The sequence below is a fragment of the Amia ocellicauda genome, chromosome 15 (genome assembly GCF_036373705.1).
Source record: "Amia ocellicauda isolate fAmiCal2 chromosome 15, fAmiCal2.hap1, whole genome shotgun sequence".
In the NCBI taxonomy this organism is placed as follows: Eukaryota; Metazoa; Chordata; class Actinopteri; order Amiiformes; family Amiidae; genus Amia; species Amia ocellicauda.
This window is the reverse complement of record NC_089864.1, coordinates 14,481,619-14,503,910: the sequence shown is the minus strand read 5'-3', so window position 1 is coordinate 14,503,910 and position 22,292 is coordinate 14,481,619. Positions and strand designations below refer to the sequence as shown.

Sequence of the window (22,292 nt, the reverse complement as noted above, 5' to 3'; positions counted from 1 at the left end):
CCATAATTATCCAAATTTGGGACACTTATAAATCACACAATTATTTGAATTATAGCCATCCAATTTAACCAGGAAACTCTAGTGCTTAAAAATTGTCCCAAAACATTTCTAACCAACAACAATGGATCTTATTGATAGCATATCTTGGATATAACATACAGCCAGTGTACATTACATAATATCATTATATAATTACTACCTGTGTCCGTCTCCCAGCTTTCTCACTGACCAAAGAGTAGCCCCTCACAGCACTCGGTTTCAATGCTTTGGTAATCCTTCAGGTTTCACCCTGCCCTTCCCACACTCCTCACTTCACTGGGCTGTGCATCGCACATCGTTTTTACAAGATAGTACGACCATTTCATCAGTATCCAGCTGTCCATGTTACGTAAGTTAAGTAACATATTAAAATACTGCAAATAAAGCAGATAAATCAACAATTATTCAACATTAGAAGTGTCCCCAACACTAGATTAATTTGTAGCAACCCCTAGTTACAAAAATCACCTGTATATTCTGAAACAGACAGAATCTGTCCCAAGACCTCAGAAAGGGGTTGACAGATGCTTTTTCAGCGCAGGCGGAGATGCAATGTTGGGACCCTTTTCATCTTTGGGTTTTGCAGGTGGTCAGCTGAGATTTTTGAGAGTTAACCCCTGGCAGACTATGTCCCAAAGAATCTTGACGGGACAACCAGCCACTTGGTCCATCTCTCACTCCTCAATTGCACGAAATGGGAACTCCAGTGTCCTCAAATTGACCATTGCTCACTTCCAGATGCTACTCAAGTTCTGGAAAGACACGTCCAGCGGGAGAATTCGGAAAATACAAATAAAATGGCTCACATTCACAGCACGCCAAGCTCAGTGGCCTCTAGGGTAATATGAGCAGAAGCATTGGCTTTGTGCAGGAGACAGATCATTGGCCTGGCATTTAATACAGACAGCTCTGAAATGGATAGTGAATTAGCCCTTCTGTTACCAATTTAGACAGATCCCCATCATGTTATTCTTGCTCTCTGCGACGCTTTTACTCAGAAAGGTAGAAGATACATGTCTGTTTATTGCATCATTTGGATCATCAAGTACACCAGTCATCTACAGCTCTCCATAAAATACAACTGGTTTGAGACTTTCCATTCAAGTTTATGAAAATGAGTTTAAAGTGAGATTGACTTTCCCATTGCTATGCAAGGATGAATGGTGGTCGGTCATTTCAACTTTTTTATACTACAAGGTAGCAGGTGCCACCTGTGAAGGCCACAGGCGAGAGAATGCAGATATAATCACATTGTCTAAGTACCAAAGCAGACTTCATAATATAGATGGGCAGAAACAGTAGACTTTATATGTATTTCATACAGTGTTGGCTGGGGGACCAAAGAAAGATTTAAAAGCAAGCCAAAGTAAACATTTTAATTTTGTTGGAGATGTGTCTGTAAATTCCCATTATAGGTGAACATAAAGTTCACAGTACTCAAGTAGTGGCCTGTTCATTTGATTCAATCCATCATAGTACCCTGATGTTTAATTCTGCTCACCTTGCTCCCACAAAATTAAAAACTGGATTCCATCCAGGCTGCTAACTTGGATACCAGACTTTGACTAGGATACTTCTTTATTACCAAAGGCAAATAATGTGATATTACTAATCTAATCCGACCTGTTGACCGAGTGAGTGATTTGCAAAGCTGTCGAGAAGACCAATGAAAGTGCAACTACAGATTTAGCAAGGACTACATCCTTCTCAATTGAATCACTTACCAACTATATGCAAACTCTAAGTGCTCAAATAGGTATAATAGCTCTGGAGCTCAGCATCACAAAAACTATACTTTATTCCTGATATTACTTTAGAATTTGTTCTCATTGGTCACATTTTTGCCAAAATACACAGTTCAACTCTGGGAGGTGTCCGGTCCCACCTCTCAACTGAAACTCCTGAAGAGAAATCAGTTTTGTGGTCTTGTATTTGACTCTGCTGCTGATCGTTAACTGCAAACTACCAGTAGAAAAGAATTCTTAAAGGTATACCGAGTGTGGCAGTAAATGTATTGTTGTACTGTACATACTGTTAAATGACAAGCTACACACTGGGATACTTGCTCATGCAAAAAATAATTAAAAAAATGAAACTGAACAAAAAATACAAGTTCACATGCCGCTCTGCTAACCCTGAAGAAATCACGTAAGGATTTTTGTTTCTGCATTTTTACCAACTGTGCCAAACCACTTTAATGTAATAAATCTTACAAAGCAGATTTTCTTTGTCGCCAATCTGAGCTCATTTAACCCAACAGCCCAAACAAAGAAATAGTAGGCAGAGATGATATTTCAATAGTACAAAAACACAATCTGGATGTGAACAGCATGGAAACTGATAAAGGAAATTAAATTTAAAAAAAAGGGATGGTCATGAAATTACATAAAGTTTAAATCCTATTTCCCCCCTTTCTCCCATCCCAAGTTATAACCAAAGAACGTATTGGATCCTACTCCAATATACATCTATAGATCTCCCATCGTTAACTTAAAGCTGACAGCAGGTTTTATGCCATTCCTTTCCAATCAATTCATGCTACCACATAATGCTTGATAGCCTCTGAATGCCGCACGAAGTACCTGTGCACTCTGCAGCTTTCTGGATTAAACACTAGACAAAAAAGCAACAATGAATGAATAGCCAAACATACCATTTTTTGTTTATGTTAAAAGAGGAACATAGTGATAAGCATTGGAGCTTAAACAATGTTTTCTTTTTAATTTTTGCCTTTTTTTGTTTTGTTTTTAGGTTTTCTTTCGTTTTCTAAACTGTAGTTTCAGTGCAATGCATGGAACAATAAAAGGGTCCCCAAGTTTTGGAAGCAAACATTTTAACTAGTGTCCATGGACTCCATGTTTGCAGACGAGGAGTCCTTCTGGATGCTCTCGAAGATGGCCGCTAGCTCGGGGTTGGAGCTGATCTGAGACTGGAATTCGCTCATCAGGGGGCTCTTCTCCGCCTCGGGAATGGTCAGAAGTGCTGCTACTGCTCTCATGGCGGACCGCTTCAGCTCGTCCTGCTTCTCGAACTCCTGCTTCACTGAATTGGCTTTCACCTGCAGGAAGGCAGGGGACAATCTTGAGCAGGCAGCCTGTATCACTGAACTGCTGCCAGGGGAAACTCCCTCCCGCTGTACAGCGCTCACAATGCATTTACTGGGACGTCATTCATCTGTGAATGTCAAAATATCAGGCCTAATTTGGTTGACTATCTATTAAAAAACAATATTATTGCCACCGAGTTGGAAGAACAGCACAAGTTTTTCTGAGAGTTAAGACCTTTGGTGGATGAAACCCAAAGCAAGATGCATAACATCATAACACAATCTATACACAACATAACACAAAAATATTGCCAGCTTACCTTTGTTGTGCACGTAGCACGCAGTGGCTCCACGAGTCTGTCCAGCCTCTGCAGAACTGCACTGGGACAAAGCGTGGATAGTCTGGCTAGCATCAAGAAAGTCAGCATCTGCAGGAAATCGCATATTTCAGTACAAACCCCCGATAACTGACATTACAGGCAAACAAACCGCTTTTAAGCAATTGGGACGGCATGGAGTTATGGAAGCAGATGGAGGTACCTTGATGTCATAATGGTCCTTTAACCCATCTTCAACATGGTTTAGGAATTCGAAAATATCTAGTCTGTCCAAGCAGCTGTCCAGCAGTGTGTACATGCACTCGAACGCTGCCTTCCGGATGTCCAGGCCATCGTCCACAGTGTGCTTGAAAGGTCCCATTTCCACCTGACATTTTTAAGAAAATGTAAGCGCCAATTAGTAAAGAAAACACTGAAGGCAAATAATTGTTGTTTCAATAATGCTCTTAAAACAAACTATTAAAAATAACTGCACAGGGCAGAGCAATGGGGAAGATCCAGTCACCTCTCTGATGAGTTCCTTTCGCACTTTCGTTTCGTTGTACAGATGTGGAAGAACAGTGTCGAGGAGGTCCCGTATTAGAGAGGGTTTGTTGTGTGCCGCGGAGTTGAACGTGACCAGAGCCACCCTTCGCACATTAAGGTCTGGGTCTTCTAATGTCTTCAGGAAATCGCCTATTAAACACAGAACAATCCAGAAAGTCAAGTCTGTCAGTGGTTTAAATTATTTATCAAATGTTGCATTCGATGTTGAATTTCTGTATTACAACAATTTGTATAAGAAATCAAACTCGTTTCCTCTGACCGGCTAGGATTTCCGAAGCCTGTGATACATACATACCTATGCAATTCTTGAGCAGGGGATCAATAAGCTGAGGGTGGTCAGAAATGGTGAATTTCACTGCAGTCACCACTGAGCTACGTGCATAGGATGAGCCTGGGAGGAGAGAGAGACGTTAGTGTGATGAGGGGAAAGAAAGCTGCATCTCTCACTAATAAACCAATACAAATATCAGCATTATAAAATGACAAATTAACAGAACTACCATAATCTAATACTGCCACTAAGTATTAATGGTACATACTAGTCCTAGCACATATTACTGCAAATTAAAAGTTTATGAAAATGAACTTATGACTCATAATAATGCTACTTATTTTTATGCAAACTTATCCCTTAGTTTTTTGTCAGATTTGTAAGTTAATATAAAGTAGAATTCAAATAGTGTGTAATTATGCCATTAATTACATCAGCACAACAAATGCAGTCCCATTTAAAAAACTACAAACATACCTGACACAAGGTACCCTTTTAGCCTTGGCAATAATGTCTCTGGGTCTATTAAGGTGAGCTTCCCAAGGCATTCAGCGACCACGTTCCTGGTGCCCTCCTCTGTGCATTCGCAGTGCTTCAGAAGCAGCGTCCAGACGCTCTCTACGTAGGGCTTGAGGCCGGAGACAGAGGCCGAGCCGATGATCTCCTTCAGGGAATGCAGCAGCAGGTACTGCCTCTTGGGCTGGCTGGAGATCTCCTGCAGGACGAAGGGGAGGTACTCGGGCAGGTTGCCCACACTGATGCTGCCCAGCGCGTAGGACGCCGCCGACTTCACCTCCTCGCTGGTGGAGGAGAAGGCGTCCAGGATGACTGACTTCAGCTCGGGCTGGCCGCTCAAGTCGATGTGGTGGCCGACCTCCCCCAGGGACAGCAGGGCTAGCAGGCGGATGGAGTCGGTGGACCGGGAGTTCTTCACGTCTTGGATGAACTGGCCCACCACGGCCGGGCCCTCCTTGGGACAGGCCCGCGTCAGCGCTGCCACGCATTTGGCAATGGAGTAGTAAGACTGCTTGTGGGTGAGCGCGGTGCTCTGCGCGTAGACGGGGCCCGTCAACATTCGCAACAAGTCCATGTACCCGAGGCTGGTGGTGCCGGTGCCCACCAGAGCCTGGAAGAATTCCAGCATGGCGCTCAGGGCCCCCCCCTGCAGCAAGGGGGACCGCACCAGCGAAATGAGTTCGGTGAGGATGGATCCGCTGGATCCGCTGATCTTGGAGAGCGAGGCCGGGTGCACCTTGGCCAGGGTGGTGAGGAAGCTGATGGCCATCTGGGACACGTGCATGTCGCTCTCGCTGATCAGAGGAGGCAGCTCCACCAGCACGGCGTCGATCATGGCCGGAGTCACGCTGTCACTGTAGTTCTTGACTAGGATGTCCAGGCCAGCCAGCGTGCTCAGCTTCAGGGCGCGCTGGTTCTTCCTGAGGAAGGAGGCGAGGATGGGCACACCCTCCCCGAGGATGGGTCGTAGGTCGATCTTGAGCGGGGAGCCGGCGATCAGCGTCAGCGCCTTCACCGTGGTCAGCCGGGTGATCTCGTTCTTCAGCCGCTCCAGGAAGATCTGCAGCGTGCTCGGCAGGTCGCTGCCCAGGCTGTCCCCCAGGTTGCAGATGATCTGGCCCATGCAGGAGATGGCGCGCTCCTTCACCTCCTGGTCGATGTCGGCCGCCTTGAGCCGCTTGATGGTGCAGGTGAAGAGGTCTTTGATGTACGGAGAGGCGTCGAAGGCCGGGCCCTGGTCCAGCGGTCGTATGACTTTCACCAGCTGCTGCGTCACAAGCAGCGCCTCGGATGTGATCTTATAGAAAGGGTCCCCGACACAGGCCACGACAGGAGGCACGAGGGCCTGGACGTGGGGGTGGAAGACTTGAGGAGTGTGGTTGCACAGAATGACATAGAGGCAGGACAGTGCATCGATCTTGAGATTTGAGGAGCTGGATTTATCATTAAGGGAAAATATGATTCCTGTGGAGAAATATAAATCGGCATCATACATTCTAAAATACATTCAAATAACCCATTCACCGTTAAACCTTTTTGTAATGTGTGAAAAAAGGAACTGCTGTTTTACAAGCAACACACAAGCTACACATTGTGCAACTTCCAAAGCCCGTCGATGTTGTTTACCTCCGATTGCGTTTCGGCCATCACTCACTAGAATCACTGGCTTCGTACCTGGAACCAGCACGGGTATGTGCTGAGTTAGAGCTCCTGGTAACACGTTCACCAGCTCAGTCAGCATGTTGAAGCAACACTGACGAGTTTTAACACTCTTTTCCTTCATCTGCTTGTGAAGGGCTTTCACAATCATAGGAACCTAGAAAAACAAGGGGAGAAAAAGCTCCATGTGAGGGTTTTTTCTTGTTGAAAGGAAAAAAAAGAAAAACATTCCTTCTAACCAATAGGTGTATGCGTCATGGTGCGAAAGGAAAGGGAGTGTATTGTACCTTTCCTGGAGAACACAACCTGTTTTGAATGTCTTGTGTGCAGAGGGATGCTAACTGACTGACTGATCAGCATGGGAATGAAAGGATTGTGAAATTTGAAGGTTAGATGTTCAACTAGCCTCCTAGAGCAAACTCTCCAAAACACAGGTTTCAAATTCACCAGTAGATTCCAGATGCTTCTGTCTGTAGATCACGAGTTCACTAAACCTGCTCTGTTTTGTCACTAACCATAAAATAATTTGTGCTACCCAATGTGGTCCACACTGTAACACAAACAACATTAATCTTATGTTTTAGTCAATCAAAATGTGTGAATGTAGGAGAACCATTAGGCATTAGATCGAAACTAAAGATCAGTGCTCAGGGTTATTGAAATCAAAGGCAGTCTAATTTATGCTCTCAATGAGCCTGAGTGAGTGGAAACTGCGCATCTGAGGAGCGGGGGCAGGACCTGGCTCTGCAGCATAGTCAGCGGGGTTTCGCCCTGCTCCATGGCGTCAGGGTCACACAGCCAGCTCTGGGCCGGCCGGGTCTGCTTCAGCAGGGACAGGTAGGCGTGAAACACATCCGCCTTGACGTTCTCCTCCCGCTCCTTGAAGCGGGCGATGAGCGCAGGGGACACGGTCTTGTAGAACTCGGGCAGCATTTCGTGCCGCGTGCTGACCACGGCATCCAGGCACTTGGCGGCCGCGCGACGCACCTTCCAGCTCATATCGTCATCGTCACTGTACTCATCGTCGCTTCCTGGGGTGGCCAGAGAGGGGCAGACGCACAGTGAGAGGCAGCGGGGTTTTCTTGTGTACAGTGAGACCTAACATCTTGCATTACAGAATGGGTTAGAAGCTTCTCTCGGTTACAAATATAAAACATGCTACTAAATCTCCTACAGAACCCCCTACAATATGCTACACTTTAAGATATACCAATTAAAGTGTTTACAGCAATACATTGATTAAACTAATAAAAGAAAGACATTCTACATTTAAACAATATAAAACAGAGCTTAGTGTAACAATCACTGGAGATGTCCGCAATATTTTGAGAAAATAGTTACTGTGAGAAAACAGTGATGGCAGTTGTGTAAGGCACTCTCACTCAATAATCCTGATGCATTAGATCTTGAGTACATAATCTAACCATTAAAATATAGTATTTGTTAAGCAAGGCTTTACACGTGGGTAACAATTTCAGAGATTTAAAAACTGAAATAAGCAGCTGTGACATCCTGGCTAAATCAGGATCTCAGAGCAAAGGGAACTTTCAGGAGGCAATACAATGATAAAATACAAACCACACACCTTCACACAGACAGCTGGCAATTTTTACATCACAATCCAAAAGCTATCCCATTTTTCTTGCATTACATACCGCTAAGTAACCTTCAATGCACTGTTTCTGTCTATGAACTTCTAAGGTCACTTCAAAGATTTGTACAACAAAACATTTCTGGTTTATTCGCTGCTGAAGGAGGTAGATAACTGACAAAGATGACAGACTTCCCTTATGCTTTACTGTGACACTGAGTCAAATCATACTTCCTAATCACCAGCACCATACTTCCTGTAATCACCATTAAGACTTGGAGGACACTTGTTATATTCCATAGTTCATGGAATTAATATAATTGGATTCCAGGTTTAACAGAGCATATTTTTTGCAGTACTTTTTATAGATCCAAATGTTTTACAGCTGGTTTGTACTGGTTTGTTCATTAGGCCCAGCACACAGAACAAGAAGAGGACAGCCTGGGAATGAATGAGCAGAGATTCAAGCCCATTTATGGTAGTGTAACCCTGCACTGAAATTCATACATGCATATTTCACAGCTTGGAAATATAAATTAATAGCGCTCTGTTTCATTTCTATATGAAAGCACAATCCCTCATCTGTATTTATCAAAATATATTCTGAAACTAATCACCATTAATTACACAAGGAACATTTAATTGAAGCATGGACATTTCCCTCTGTGAAGGTCTCCCGTGCTACCTGTTTTAACAGCCTCCTACAATAACGCTCCCCGTGTAATTAGTTTGGTTTTCACAAAATTACTTCATACACAATTAATCCTGCAATCCCGTTAACAATACATCACTAAGAGCTCTACTGTTAATTACAAGTGAAGTTCGTAAAACAATAACACTTGATTAATGCAGTTCAGATCTGCACGAGTCTGTCCTTTGGATCAGACTCAAAACTCGGGTCATTTTGAGTGAGCTGGCAGCAGTTGTTGATGCCTAGTTATCCCCCCTCATATGATGTCTTTGGATAAAAGTTTCTTCACAAAGACATTTTATTGTTCATATTATAGATTATTCAGAAGCAAAGGTAAACTGAAATTCAAATGGACTCAGATGCAAATATGTAGATTTCTTGATTGCATTTCGATAACACATCTGTATTCTCAATATCAAGAGTCAAGAAAAAAAAAATCATGATATCCTTGTTGTACCTTGATAATCTTCATCTGCACCATCTGCATCCATAGCATTCTCATCCTCATCCTCATCATCATAGTTGTAATTTGGGTCATAGGTTAAGTACTTAAGACAGATACTAATAATAGTTGGAACATGTGGGTAGACTTCTTTTGGGCACCTGCAAGTCAAATTAATTCATTATTAAAATTACAAGACAATGACTACATTGAGAAGATGCATTACATTGAAAGGAATGTTATTGCTGCATATTTTATCAAGGCTGGGATAGCATTCATAACTTGTTTTATTAAGGTTTCTTCTTGGTAGTGGGCTTTGAAGACTGCGTACAGAAATGTTGAAAACTGTATCTGACGTATAGTAATTCTACTAGTTCTACTAGTATTTTTGGCGAGTTTTGTTTTTACAAGTTAGTGTGTATGTGATTAAAAGCTCAAATAAAAAATGTGTGCATCAGAAATGTATCCCAAAACCAGGCAGAATCACCAGAGTGTTTATTTAATCCATGTAGGGAGATTAGACAATAACATTTTGTGGGGGTAATAGATTCCTAAACAAAAATAAAACCTATGTTGCATTTAGACTCTGTAATTGTAGAATCCTTATGGCCATGATGGATGCTCAGATTGGTTATCCTTCTTTTGTAATGCAAGCAGTTTTCCAGAATAATCATGAACTTTTGAGACTTTGCATTATATGTATTTCCCCCCAAGATTAAAGGGAGTTTCTGTACCAACCTTCTGACAAAGGACTCGAAGGCCTGGATGCAGTATTCCCTTAACTCATCATCATCGATATTACAGAACTTAACCACCAGAGGAATGATCTTCTCTAGGTATTCACCTAAAAGAAACCACACAGACAAATTACTTTTTAGTTAAGCTTCATATACAGGGTTTCAATTTCAATTCCAGCTGTGCTAATGAGATTGGCTTCAGCAACATCTCCTTTAAGAGGCCCTAAATCGGTTCCCTACTGGATATTTAACAACAACATGCATAAAGAGTTGAAAAAATATGCCTTGTTCATCTACGATTCTGTAGTTTAAACAGAATTATTCATCTCAAATGAGTCGGGGGGTACGACTGAAATTTGTTAAATGATGATTTCAAAAATAATAACTTACAGAGTTTGTAAGTTCTAACAGCTTTTGAGGAAATGCTGATAAAAGTTTAGTTTTTCTGCCCTCAATGTAACCATAATTGATTACTTTCGACATGACAGAAACTGCTAATTAAAATCGAAAGATAAAGTGTGAACATAGGTTGAAGTGTTTTTACCAAGCAATCTTATCCATTGTAATCACTGCATTTTTTGTTTTATCAGAAGAGACTGTAATGACTTTATCTAGAAACTGCAAGCTAGCAAAATAATCTTAATCAAGAACAATCTGACCAAGCTCTCACTTCATTAAATTCTTAACAAAACCATCTGACTCCTCCACACTGAATCAAGGAAGCACTAAATGTGAAACTCCGTGAATACACTGTGCTTTCTTATCTCCTGACAAAACAGATTTGAGTTCTTTATAACGGAGAATCAAAAGTATGTGTTCAGTCCCATGTACATGAAATGTTAATCGAAAGCGAGGTTCTTGACAGATACAATGTATTAAGACAAAGTGTTTTTACATAGTCTCTGAGATTCATCTTTTTCTGGGTGTTCAGCAGAATGAGAAATAGCTGTGTCTGGATTATTCTTCAGTATTTGATGATTCACGGAGAGGTTTTAAAACATTAATTATGCAATGGCTATCCTTTCTAACATAAGGCTTTTATTGTAAATCTTTACATTGCACAGGGTGATGCTGATGAAAGTGAACAAACATATGCTTCTTAAGGTATGAAATCATGAATCAAATCTGAAAAATAAATCTGTCCAAGATGTAAAAAAACATTTACACCCTGAAAAGAAAACCAACAAACAGTGGCTTAGCGTTTCAATGCAGTAAAGAGAGTTGTATGATTGTTTCTTACCAATTCTGTGGCCAGCCTGCCTGCTGATCGCTGCGATGCACTGTATGTATGTCCTGGTGGTTGACATGGAATCGTTTTTAGACAGTTCTGTGAGTAAGTGCTCAATGAGGTCCACAAACACAAGGTTCCCGCAGCTCATTACAAGATGGCCCAGGGCGATTATGGTTCGTTTCCTCACAGCCAGCCGTGGGCTAGTCAGCTGTGGAAGTAGGCAGCTCAAAATGGATGGGTGGAAGTTTACCAGAAGGCCCCCTTGCCTAAAAAAGAAACGAACAAAAGAAGGGTTAAACATGATCATTGTAATATATGACATTGTCCTTAAAACTTCAAGTTCATAACTAACCATCAAATATTACTCTTAATAAATCAAATCCCAGAATAATCAGTCAGCTAAGGTAACTAGTGTCAGTCAGCCATAGTCAGTATTTCAGAAAAGAACAGGGTAGATTAGATGAAAACATTCATACACACATACATACAGTGGCTATAGTAAGTATTTACACTCCCTGGGTGTTACAACCTAAAACTTTGATGCATTTAAATGGGATGTTTTTCCCTTTGATTTATACAACCTACTCAACACTTTGAGGCAACAATGTTTATAGTAAAACAGTTAGGCCTAATGAAACATAAAACAAACTTAAATGTATTGGTTAGAGAAGTATTCACCCCGAATTGTATGCAGGTTTGCACATCGGATTGTAAAATATTCATCCATTCTTCTTGGTAAATTTGTTTAACCTCTGTTAAGTTAGATAGGGATCACTGGTGGACAGCGAGCTTCAAATCTTGAATCTGATTCAGAATCTGTGGCAAGTCCTATCTTTGACTGGGCACACATACCAAGCAACACTGCAGTAGCTATGTGCTTGGGGTCATCATCTGCTGAAAGGTAAATCTCAGTGCCAGTCCTAGGTCTTTTGCAGACTGAAGCAGGTTCTCCTCATGGATTTGCCTGTATTCAGCTCCATCCATTTTGCCCTCTACTCTGACAAAGCAAACCAAGCCCATAAAATGATGCTGCCACAACTATGCTCTACAGAAGGGATAGTGTTACCTGTGTGATCTGCTGTGTTGGGCTTGCATTAGAAGTAATGATTTGCATTTAGGCCAATAGATTTCAGACAAACAATCTTTTGCTACATCTATTTTGCAAATTCCAAGTAGAATTATAAAGGCAATTGGATGCACCTGATCTCATCAAAGAATGAAATTGCAAAAGGGGTGAATACTTCTTTAATGAGGACTTCTCAGGTTTTTAATTTTAATAGATTTGTTTCATACCCCCTCCGCCAATTTTTTTCCCCTACATTGAATATCTGGAGGAGGTTGTGTAAATCAAAAGAGGTTGTTTCTATTAGCCTTAACATTAGTGCTCAAATTGTTTTCGTTCAAATGTAGTTTATAAAAGTACACCATTTACCTAAGACGTTTCTACCGTGTATTACAATAGCAATTTACAGACAAATAATGCCGTATTATACGGTAGTATTGTCTACTATTCAAAATATTTAACGTGATGTGAACGGAGTGTCATGTCAGCAACAATAAAAAAAGTACTGAATTAAAACATTGATCGCATTCCCTGTGTTCTGCCATTGAAAACTGTCATTTGAACACCAATAGGACGAGGGTTAAAATATTTGAAGTCTAAAACATGTATAAGAGAATGACGTGCAATGTAAAAACCAAAAACGGCCCGAGAGCATGTGCAAATAAACGACCTTGAGAAATCGGCTTCAAATGACGATAACAGGATTTCAAAAACCATGAAAAAACAAGAAGACACCCATGTCTACACTAAAATTTCTTTCACAATTTCTTTTGAAATTATAGATCTGATCTTATATGATTAACTGAAGATTAATGCAGTGGTATTTTCCTGCGCAGTGACCACAACCGAAGAAAAAAAAAATCTCACCTGCATAGCATATCTGCCATAATGTCTAAGGCCTCTAATTGAACAGAGACATCTTCTTGCTTGGCTATGGCACTTGTGAGACGTCCTGTAATTTTTTTACAAACACTAGCAGCCAGGGCAGAACCTGAAAAGGAGCACAATGCATTACAAACTGCAATTTAGTCCTGCTTCCAGATTACAATGCTGTGAATAGGTCTGCCCCTGCTCATCTAACCACATTCAAGTTGAGATGTTCTGCAAAACCCATTTCCCTTAAACAAATCTGCAAGATGAAACATCATTATATCTAAAGATATCACTATATTGCTTGTGGTTAAGATGGAGCCAAACACCATCTAGGAATAATAGCAGAGACTTGGCTTTTTGTTCTCCATATTTTTAGTGTAGTTCATGGTCTTGGTGGATTAATATCATATTAATATAGATTAAAATTCCTCAAAAAAAACATTAGTGCTCTAAACTTTGATGAATAGATTAAGTACAATTTCACATTGCCCTTATTTGAGGGGTTTACATGCAGTGACTGAAATAAAGGCATATTGCTATAGACTAACTAGTAAGTAGTAGTATTTGCTTTTTTGGTTTTTGTTTCAAGGTGAGAAACTGAATACAAGAAACTTCTGTTATCTAGGCACTTACTGTTCAAAATCACCTTGGTATTATTCAGGTGAAATAAAGACAAACGCCATCTTGGAGTCTAACGACCTTCAAATTATCTACAGCCTATCTCGTTGTGACTAAAACTGAAACAGAAGAGACGTGGACAATTCCAAGCTTTGCTCAGTTACACTAATCAATATAAAAGACTGCTAAAGTCAATACTGTCTACCAATACAAAATATGATGAATCTATGATCAGAACAAACAAATACGAAAATGCACCACTTACCACTAGAGGCTGGAGGGAGTTCTCCAATCACTGTCTTCAGTCCAATGCTGGAAATGTCACGAAGCTGTTCTTTATCTGACAACATATTTGTACACAGAGTGTCTACAATAGTCTCCACTTGGTACTCCTTCACTTTACTGACAAGAGGGCCCAGACTGGAAAAAAGGAAAGTCAGTCAAGTAAGGTACAAGTTTCTTTATTGTGGAGGAAATGCACAGTTCAAAGTCAGAGGAGGCACAGTGCCAATGCACGCCTGACTGCAAAACTATTCAATTATAATAGTGAAGGAGATGTGAATTCCTTCCTGAGGCTAACCTGAAATCACCAATCTCTTCTCACATGGAAGGTAAGGCTTTGACTAATAACTCTAGAGATACAATGACTGAAAGGTTGAAACATTTACATGATTTAAGATTTACTTTGAAGGCATATTAAATATACTTGAAAAGGGACAAAAAAGTGACAATGCATAACATTTACACCAGAATTGGTAATCCCTAAAGTTGCAAAAAAAAAAAAAAAAAAAAACAATCACTACTGATGGAAAATCGTGAGAACTTTTATTGTATCCTCCAAATGAATCTCAGAGAAAACAGCATCAGTCAGGGTTTACACGTACCATATGTAGAAAACTCCTCATTTAAAGAAATTCACTGGAAGACATTCAGCCCACGCACAACAAAAATAGAATCAGAAAAAAGGCATCCTTAAAATATTCTCTTTAAGGAACTCCTGAGAGTAAGTGCTGCTGCTCTGCATCACTTGACTAGATTGCTGCATTGTAAACATTAACATGCAAACATGTAAACACGTCTCTGATGACACTTAAGATGACTCAAACACAATTTAAAAAGTTTGGGCATAAACAAGATAGATTGTTGTGCTTCGTTAGAACGTTGCCAAGAAAAGGGCCCTGGTAAAGGTTAAAAAGAAAAAAAAACTCCTGGTGGTTTCACAAGCGGGTGTTCAATAGTTGAATGATTTCACAGCCACATCCTAAATAGACAGGTGTCTAATGAATGTAAAAGTAGTAAAATAAATACACAAGTAAACATTTAGCATATCTGGGCAAATCAAGCATCTTCCTGTTACAGAAAAAAAGCTAACAAAAGAGAGCATTTTGATCAATTAAATACCTGAAAGTGGATCTCAAAGACATGTATAATTATACTTCACTCATTTCCTACATTTCACAAGAGCAATCTCATGATTTAAAGACCCCAATTGAAATCACACTTCATTCAAGTATTTTAGGTCAATGAAGCATGTTCTCTTATTACGGCTGTTATGCATTGATTATGGCGAGTATAGGTAGTTACTGCTCGTTAACCAACCAAGGCCCAACAGCAACTTGGGTCCCTTCAGAACATTGTAGTCAACTGGCATCAATCCCAACTGTACAAGAAGTCTTCTACCAGGGTCCAATTCATTGAAAATTCAGTGGAGTGGAGTGTGGAGTGGAGAACAGTACGAGGAGAGAAAGCACACGGTACACTGATGCCGGCTAAGCACAACCTTGAGTGAATCTCACAGACATTAAGCTAAGTCAGAATTAGAACAGAAACATTTAAAAGGGGCTTTTGCAGACAGATATCTTGAGCAGCCTAATGCAATGGTAGCCGGGCCTTTGAAATGAGTCCCTCCAGAAAAATAAAGACAAAGAAGTGTGAAATGCACCCACTAAGCTAACACCTTGTTACAGACAGGGCTGAAAGAGGAGACATGCTGGAGAAGAGTATTTACCATTTGACAGCCAGGTTCTGCACCTCTCCATTCTTATCCTCCAGAAGTTTAAGGATCATCTTAACCACTTTGCGCTCGCTGTCATCATCCAGTTTGATGGAGTCCTTCTGGAGCTCTGACATCAAGTCATTGGTGGCCATGAACCTACAGTAACAGGCGGGAGCAAGACATTAGTACATTGCTTCAGTACAGAAATCACTTTAACACTAGAAGTGCAGACATTTCGAACTACCTACAAGCGCCATATCCGGTCATTGTAACCGATAGCTCTTTAACAGCTGCAATATGGCAACCAAAGGCAATCGTATAAAACTCAGAAGTTTTATTCATGACCTTCAAATCCAACATTTACATAGCACAAATGTAGTATTTAAATTGAAATATGAACATAAAATATTATTGCTATAAATAACACTTTTTTTCTAAACGCACACACTGTAGTCAAAACATGAATAACTATATAGCCTACAATAATCAAAAAGCTCAAAAACAGCATACAATAAGATAATTAAACAAGTGTAAACTTAAATATTGGAATAATTCTCAAAAGCAATATTTTATAGTTCAAAAATAACTATTGCATTTATCAAAACATAATTGCACACTAAAGTAAACATTTTCAACATTGTGTAAACTTTGTTTTCAGCATACACTGCTTTTTTTCACTGTAGCTTTGTATTTCAAGAAGCAATTTGCTATATATTTAACCTGCATACCTGACAGCTCGGTACAGTCCACACAGAACATGTTTCTCCACTTTCCCTGCATGAAAACGTACCTCACACTGCATTTTGACAGCCTCTCCAGGTGAACACTTTTACTCCACGAAAATATAGCATCGCAATAAATGCTCCTCCACTGATAATGTCCGTGAATCATTATTTTGCATGCGATGTACCTGCACTATTGCACTCTGTACTGTGCAGTAGTGATCGCGTATTGATCAGTAGAGTAAAAGTACTCGGTGCCATTTGGACCTGGCGTTTCACTCTCAATGTGTTCACAACACTGGCACAAACCAACGAATGATCTGTCATTTCCAGTATCTCTGATGCCCCTGAATCAGTCATGTTCATATACATGGCATGTCCAAAACGCACTCTCTTCAATCTCTGTGTCGAATCTATGTTTATTTGCGGGTAATCATTGTATCCACTCAATCTGACTACAGCTGTAAGAAAACACCTGTAATGCCAATGCGTGTTTTTCAAGCACATGAAAGACTGTAGACAGGTAGAAATCACCACTTGAGTGCCAGACTGACTGTATTGTAAAGGGAAGGCAGGATTATGCGTTATATTTGAGTTATTATGTATTTAAATTACCGGTCAAAATAACCAGATTTTGGCAATTCTAGGTTAATGTGTTTATAACTTATTTATTGCTGCGTTTATGCAGCTAAAATGCTGTAGGCATGTTTAGAACATATATTTAGGAAAAGTCATGAATGGTTATGTGCAGTGTATTTAGGAACACAGAGTAATTCAAATTTTAATAACCAAATCGGTCAAATTAACTGGCTTGGCGCTTCTAGCGTTAAGGAAGATATGTACGCACACGCACACAATGCATTCGGCACAGGATTCACCCGTTACACCTCTATCCCTGCTAGATAGCACTTCAGTTTATTATGCTCCTTGCGTTCTTGATTGTTTTCCTCCTTGCTACCCCTCATCTGTAACCCTACATCTTGACAGCACTTAGCTTTCACCGTCCAGGATGTAGGAAGTCTCTTACTGTACTTGTGTAAATTGTAATTGGAATTTGTAAAATGTATTATTTTGAATTGCTATGTTTTAGCTAAGTTGAATTTGTAATGATTGATGCCTTGTACGTCTGTATTTTTGCACTTGTGTTGTAAATCGCCCTGGATAAGGGCGTCTGCCAAGAAATAAAAATAATAATAAAAATAATAATAATAATAATAATAATAATAATAATAATAATACAAAAAAGCATTCGGCCGCATACGTCAACATTACCTCTGGTCTACCACAACACAGGCCTGCATTGTACACCATTTCAAGCAAATGCATTTCTGGTAACAGTAGTTTTGTTTTTTCAAAAAGTAGAACATGTAAAATATCATAATATGTATTGCATTCATGTAGGAAACTATTTTACAAGTTAAGGGAAAACAATTACAAAAATATATGGTAATAAGTAAAGCTATACCAGAATAATATGTGATATGTGGAAATGTGACCGCTAAAAATGGAAGAGATTTTGATTAGGAAGATTTGTACTGTGGTAGCAAAACACGTCCTCAGGATAATACATTGTCATATTGATCAATATTTCAAATTTCCATTTTAGTAGGATTTCAATGTAATTCACAATTTTGACCATCTGTATACATATACAAATAGTCACACACAGACAGATTTACACCCATTAAAAAACAGAAAAAAAACATACAAGTTTAATTTAATTCTGCTGTCCTGTTTTAACCTCTAGGCAAGGGAAAAAAAATAACTGTCTGTGTAAATATAGATGATGGAGCAAACTGACAACACTGCCAAGAGAACTGGAGTATGGGGACATAAGGAGAAACTGTCAAAATCCAACAAGGAGAGTGACACCGAAGGACAGTGAAAGAAAACGTACTCTTGGACAGATTGCGGTACCCAGATGGCAACTACAGGTAATCGAACTGATTGCCAAGCACAGCAAACTGTAAATGTTGTGACCTGCTTTTCACTTATTGAACTGGTTTATTAAAGTGAAAACATAACTTAAAAGCAAAAGCCACTGTACAATACTAGTGATCAGATATGCTAATTCAGTAAATCTGGGATTTAAAGATATTTTAATGAGGAAGGGGGAGAGTAAAATGAAACAAAGCATGATGCCACAGTATATATAGGGCCTTCCCTGTTTTTCTAAACAAAGCTTGCATTTAGACATTGCCTGAATGTGAAAACTAGTGTTAAAAAATTGCACAGTATCTTGTCTTTGACCATACACATGGCTAATTTAAATATGAACCTACAGCTTTCCCTTCATTTACATGACATTGAGAATAGTGCCTCTTATCAGATAAGACAAACTCTAGCCATGAAAGGAGAGATGACTAGAGTTAAGAGAAGGTAGTATTTTACTCGAGTAAATAAGTGTTAAATTTGAAAAAAGAAAATAAACTATATGTAGGCCATATCTGTAATTACTTTTTTAGCCACAGTTAATTTATAGCAAACTCCTAAAGTAACTATAGAATATAAAATGTTTTAAATCCTGAAAGCACTGTGATATATACATATATATATAACTTGAAAGCATCCATGCACTACAGCGTCTTCACTCCCATGAGGTGCTGGACAAAATATATAAAGAAAACTTAATTTTAAGTAAGTGAGTGTGGCTACAAAATTATTTTTTCTTTATATATATAATATAATAGATATATAATCTATGTCATAAAATTGCTTGTTAAACTAATTTAAATATTTATTTCACAATTTAAAATGTTATCTTGCAAATTATCAAGAAAAATTATGAACTTACACATTTTCACAGTGTTTCCAACACTGTATAGTAAGACAATGACCTGCCAAAGTCATAAAGGGTATCGTCTATGAAGTACCCCAATGTATACATTGAAAAATAAAGTACCGAGGTATCTATTTACATAACTTACATTGAACTTGCACAGTACGTTTTCATGCTTTCTTGCTGGTAAGCACTTCAAACACCAAAGTGCTGATTTTCAAGGGCGACCTTTGAAGTTACCAATTTGAGTTTGAAGTTTGTCTAAGTTTTTTCCAGGATACTGCATGAAAGTAAACTCGGAAAATAAACAAATCTAATTATATAAAAAAAAAAAAAACAGTCCTAGCAATATAAGAGTACACAATTATTATAATTAATTAAAACTATAACACACAAAACTGCTTCAGGTATAACATGTATAACAAAATGTTGGCAGGAAGCTACACTTGACCTGATTTTGAATAATTCTGGGATCATGCCCTGCTGTAATTCAGATGAAAAAAGACAGGCCAAGGACATAGTCAGCAGCAATTATCCCATATCTATAGACCTGGCTTGTGTATGTACTTCATCTTCAGTCAATGAGAAATACAAATCTAACTACATCATAATTAGGTCAATTTCATACCCTGAAAAATACTAAGAACAAACTAACAGCAAAGTTTTAATCTGAACATTAGTGAACTACTTTCAATACAATTTCTTTTCAATTAGCCCTTAAATCATATGGCTTTCTCCTTTCAATACTACAGCTGGCACTGGAGTATATGCTGCTGGACCTTCAATGATTTAATAATCCCTTAACAAAAGCAAAATGAAGTGGAAAACTAGAAAGCAAGATTCTCTCCTCTCACCACTGGAATCAAACCACAGGCTTAAACAAAAAAAATGAATTGATCTTTAATAGTACCAGAGATGTCTAACCACTTCTGTTGTGCATCTTCAGTTGACATATCAGTTTTGACTTCAAGATTGCACAGTAGAACATTTAGTGCCAATTTAGGTGTGAGGATTCACATCTCCTGGAGCCAAAATTCATTCTTCGTAACCTGTTTGCATAGTTTCCTTTGTTGGTTTTGTACATTTGATTTCCAAAGAAATGTAAGCCGCAAAACTATTACAAGTAAAACAAAAACCAATCAGCCTACAGACTATGTGTATATTAATAATAATCTGGAAGATATTAGTATTTGAAATTCACTGTAGGGCAGTCAGGGATATAGAAAGTGTACCCCATGGATCCCCATGGTTGCTAGTGTAATACAATTGAAGCTTTGCTGAAGGTAAAGGGACTCTGAAATTGTATTACTCAATGGTAAAATGACACACTGGTAAACTAAATGGCATTGCAGTAAACAACCACAGAGGGAACTCCCAAAAGTTCATCTGAGGCTAGTTAAACTTAAAACGTATTCCCATTGTTGTTGTCTTTTAAAGTATCAACAGACCAGTTAAATAAATAATATTAATAATTATAATTATTAAGTGGAGGAATGCATTTAGACAAATACAATTAAACGACTTCTACAGACGTGACGTCTCTTTACAGCACAAATGCTCATTGAAGCAGCTAACTTTACACCATAGCCAACTCGAAACGGTGTGTCCATTGCAACTGCCTTGAAGATGAACAACACACAATAATCCAGCCCTAGCACTCAAAATACTAAATGATATGCAACCTCTACACATTATAAGACTCTTAAATCGCCAGTTAAGCTGAAAGTATTAATTATATTGAAGAGAAAGAGGCAGGAGTGGCCAGCCAGTTTGCTATCTGCTGTTGACATATCAGCCATGATCATCATGACTTAAGGAAAAGGCATTTTTTCCAATTAAAAAACTAAAACGGGATATGCATACACATGTGCCAAGTAACATGTTTTCAGCAAACGTGCAAATATTCAAGATTTAACGGTGTTGGACGTAACTAAGTTTTTTTTTTAACGTCAAAAAACATAAATAGAGAATCGAGGCCTACTAACTCGGGCTTCTAATCGGGCTTGTCAGGCTGCGACCACAGGCTGCTTTTTCAATTAAAGTGGAAAAGTTACGGGGAAATGAAGGCAATCGAGGCTCCCCAAAGCAACTTCGGTGCACTTGGCAACTTTAAAAAGCGGGTTTACCTGAAATCCTTGTCGCTAGATGTCATTTTCTCCAGCAGATTGGAGATGTGGTAGGAGGCGCTCGCCATGTTTGCAGTCTGTGGAGTAGCTGGTAACACTTGTCAGTATTCTCCGGTCAGGATTCGCTCTCCAGCCCTGTCTCTCTTTCTGGCCTAAAGTCGTGGTTGATCGGCGCAGCCACTCTCGGTTGACGGGGTCGGTGTACTTCGTTCAGCAGCTGTATCGCCTGGTCGGGGTGTAGAGTCTCATCCCTCGGAGTTTAGCCGTGTTTGAATGGAGATCTGACTCACTTGTCTCTGCAGAGGGAGGCGGAGGAGGCAGAAATGTGGAAGTGCTGCTGCTGCTCCAGGCGCTTTCGCTGAGAGGTCAGAGTTCGCCGCTTTTCAATGGAGGCGGGCCCAGGACTCCAGCGCTTCCAGTGATTGGTCCACACGGGTGTCGGTTACCGAGGCTATCAAGGCGCTTCCGGTTCTTGCAGTATTTGACGTCCCGCGCCGCCGAATGTGCTAATGCATCGTCTCAGTGTAGCTTTCCTTTATTACAGCTTTATTTATTAATTTATATGTTGTAAAAGTAAACTGCAAACCCCTAAAGAGTTTTGGATGTAGCTAATAACTAATCATAAAACGATCTGTCCCTTTTGAATAAGTGTAAGCAACTGTAAAAACATGCATGCAACTAAAACACTTACCATTACTATCAGATTGTATTGGTATACTGTGTATTCTGAAATAAATGCAAGCAACAACCTTTTTGATAAATTATAAAAATGTGAAACCTGCTCACATACTGTGTTCCTACATGTCTAAACTTTTGGAGACTTTCATCATTTCATTCATATATATATATATATATATATATATATATATATATATATATATATATATATATATATATATATATATATATATCAAATATCATTTTTGGTGTTAATTGAGAATTGCAATACTTGATGGCAGCTTATAGTTTAATACAATATTCCTCCTTTTACCTAATGGAAATCTGCCA

General features: G+C 39.4%; 1 protein-coding gene across 2 annotated transcripts; it reads right to left on the bottom strand.

The window, feature by feature from the left end:
* Positions 1-1,042: 1,042 nt before the first annotated feature.
* On the bottom strand, positions 1,043-21,647 carry cand1 (cullin-associated and neddylation-dissociated 1). 2 transcript variants are annotated; one of them, XM_066687167.1, is made up of 15 exons: positions 21,285-21,647; positions 15,670-15,813; positions 13,927-14,081; positions 13,038-13,161; positions 11,117-11,373; positions 9,878-9,983; positions 9,155-9,300; positions 7,154-7,446; positions 6,383-6,572; positions 4,718-6,220; positions 4,265-4,360; positions 3,929-4,098; positions 3,626-3,790; positions 3,406-3,513; positions 1,043-3,097 (listed from the first exon to the last, which is right to left on the bottom strand). In XM_066687167.1, exons 1-15 carry the CDS (start codon positions 21,350-21,352, stop codon positions 2,873-2,875), a joined length of 3,750 nt encoding a protein of 1,249 aa, XP_066543264.1. In that variant the 5' UTR covers positions 21,353-21,647; the 3' UTR covers positions 1,043-2,872. The 2 variants fall into 2 exon arrangements, with proteins under 2 accessions (XP_066543264.1, XP_066543265.1); XM_066687168.1 differs by having other exon boundaries at positions 6,431-6,572.
* Between the last annotated feature and the right edge of the window lie 645 nt (positions 21,648-22,292).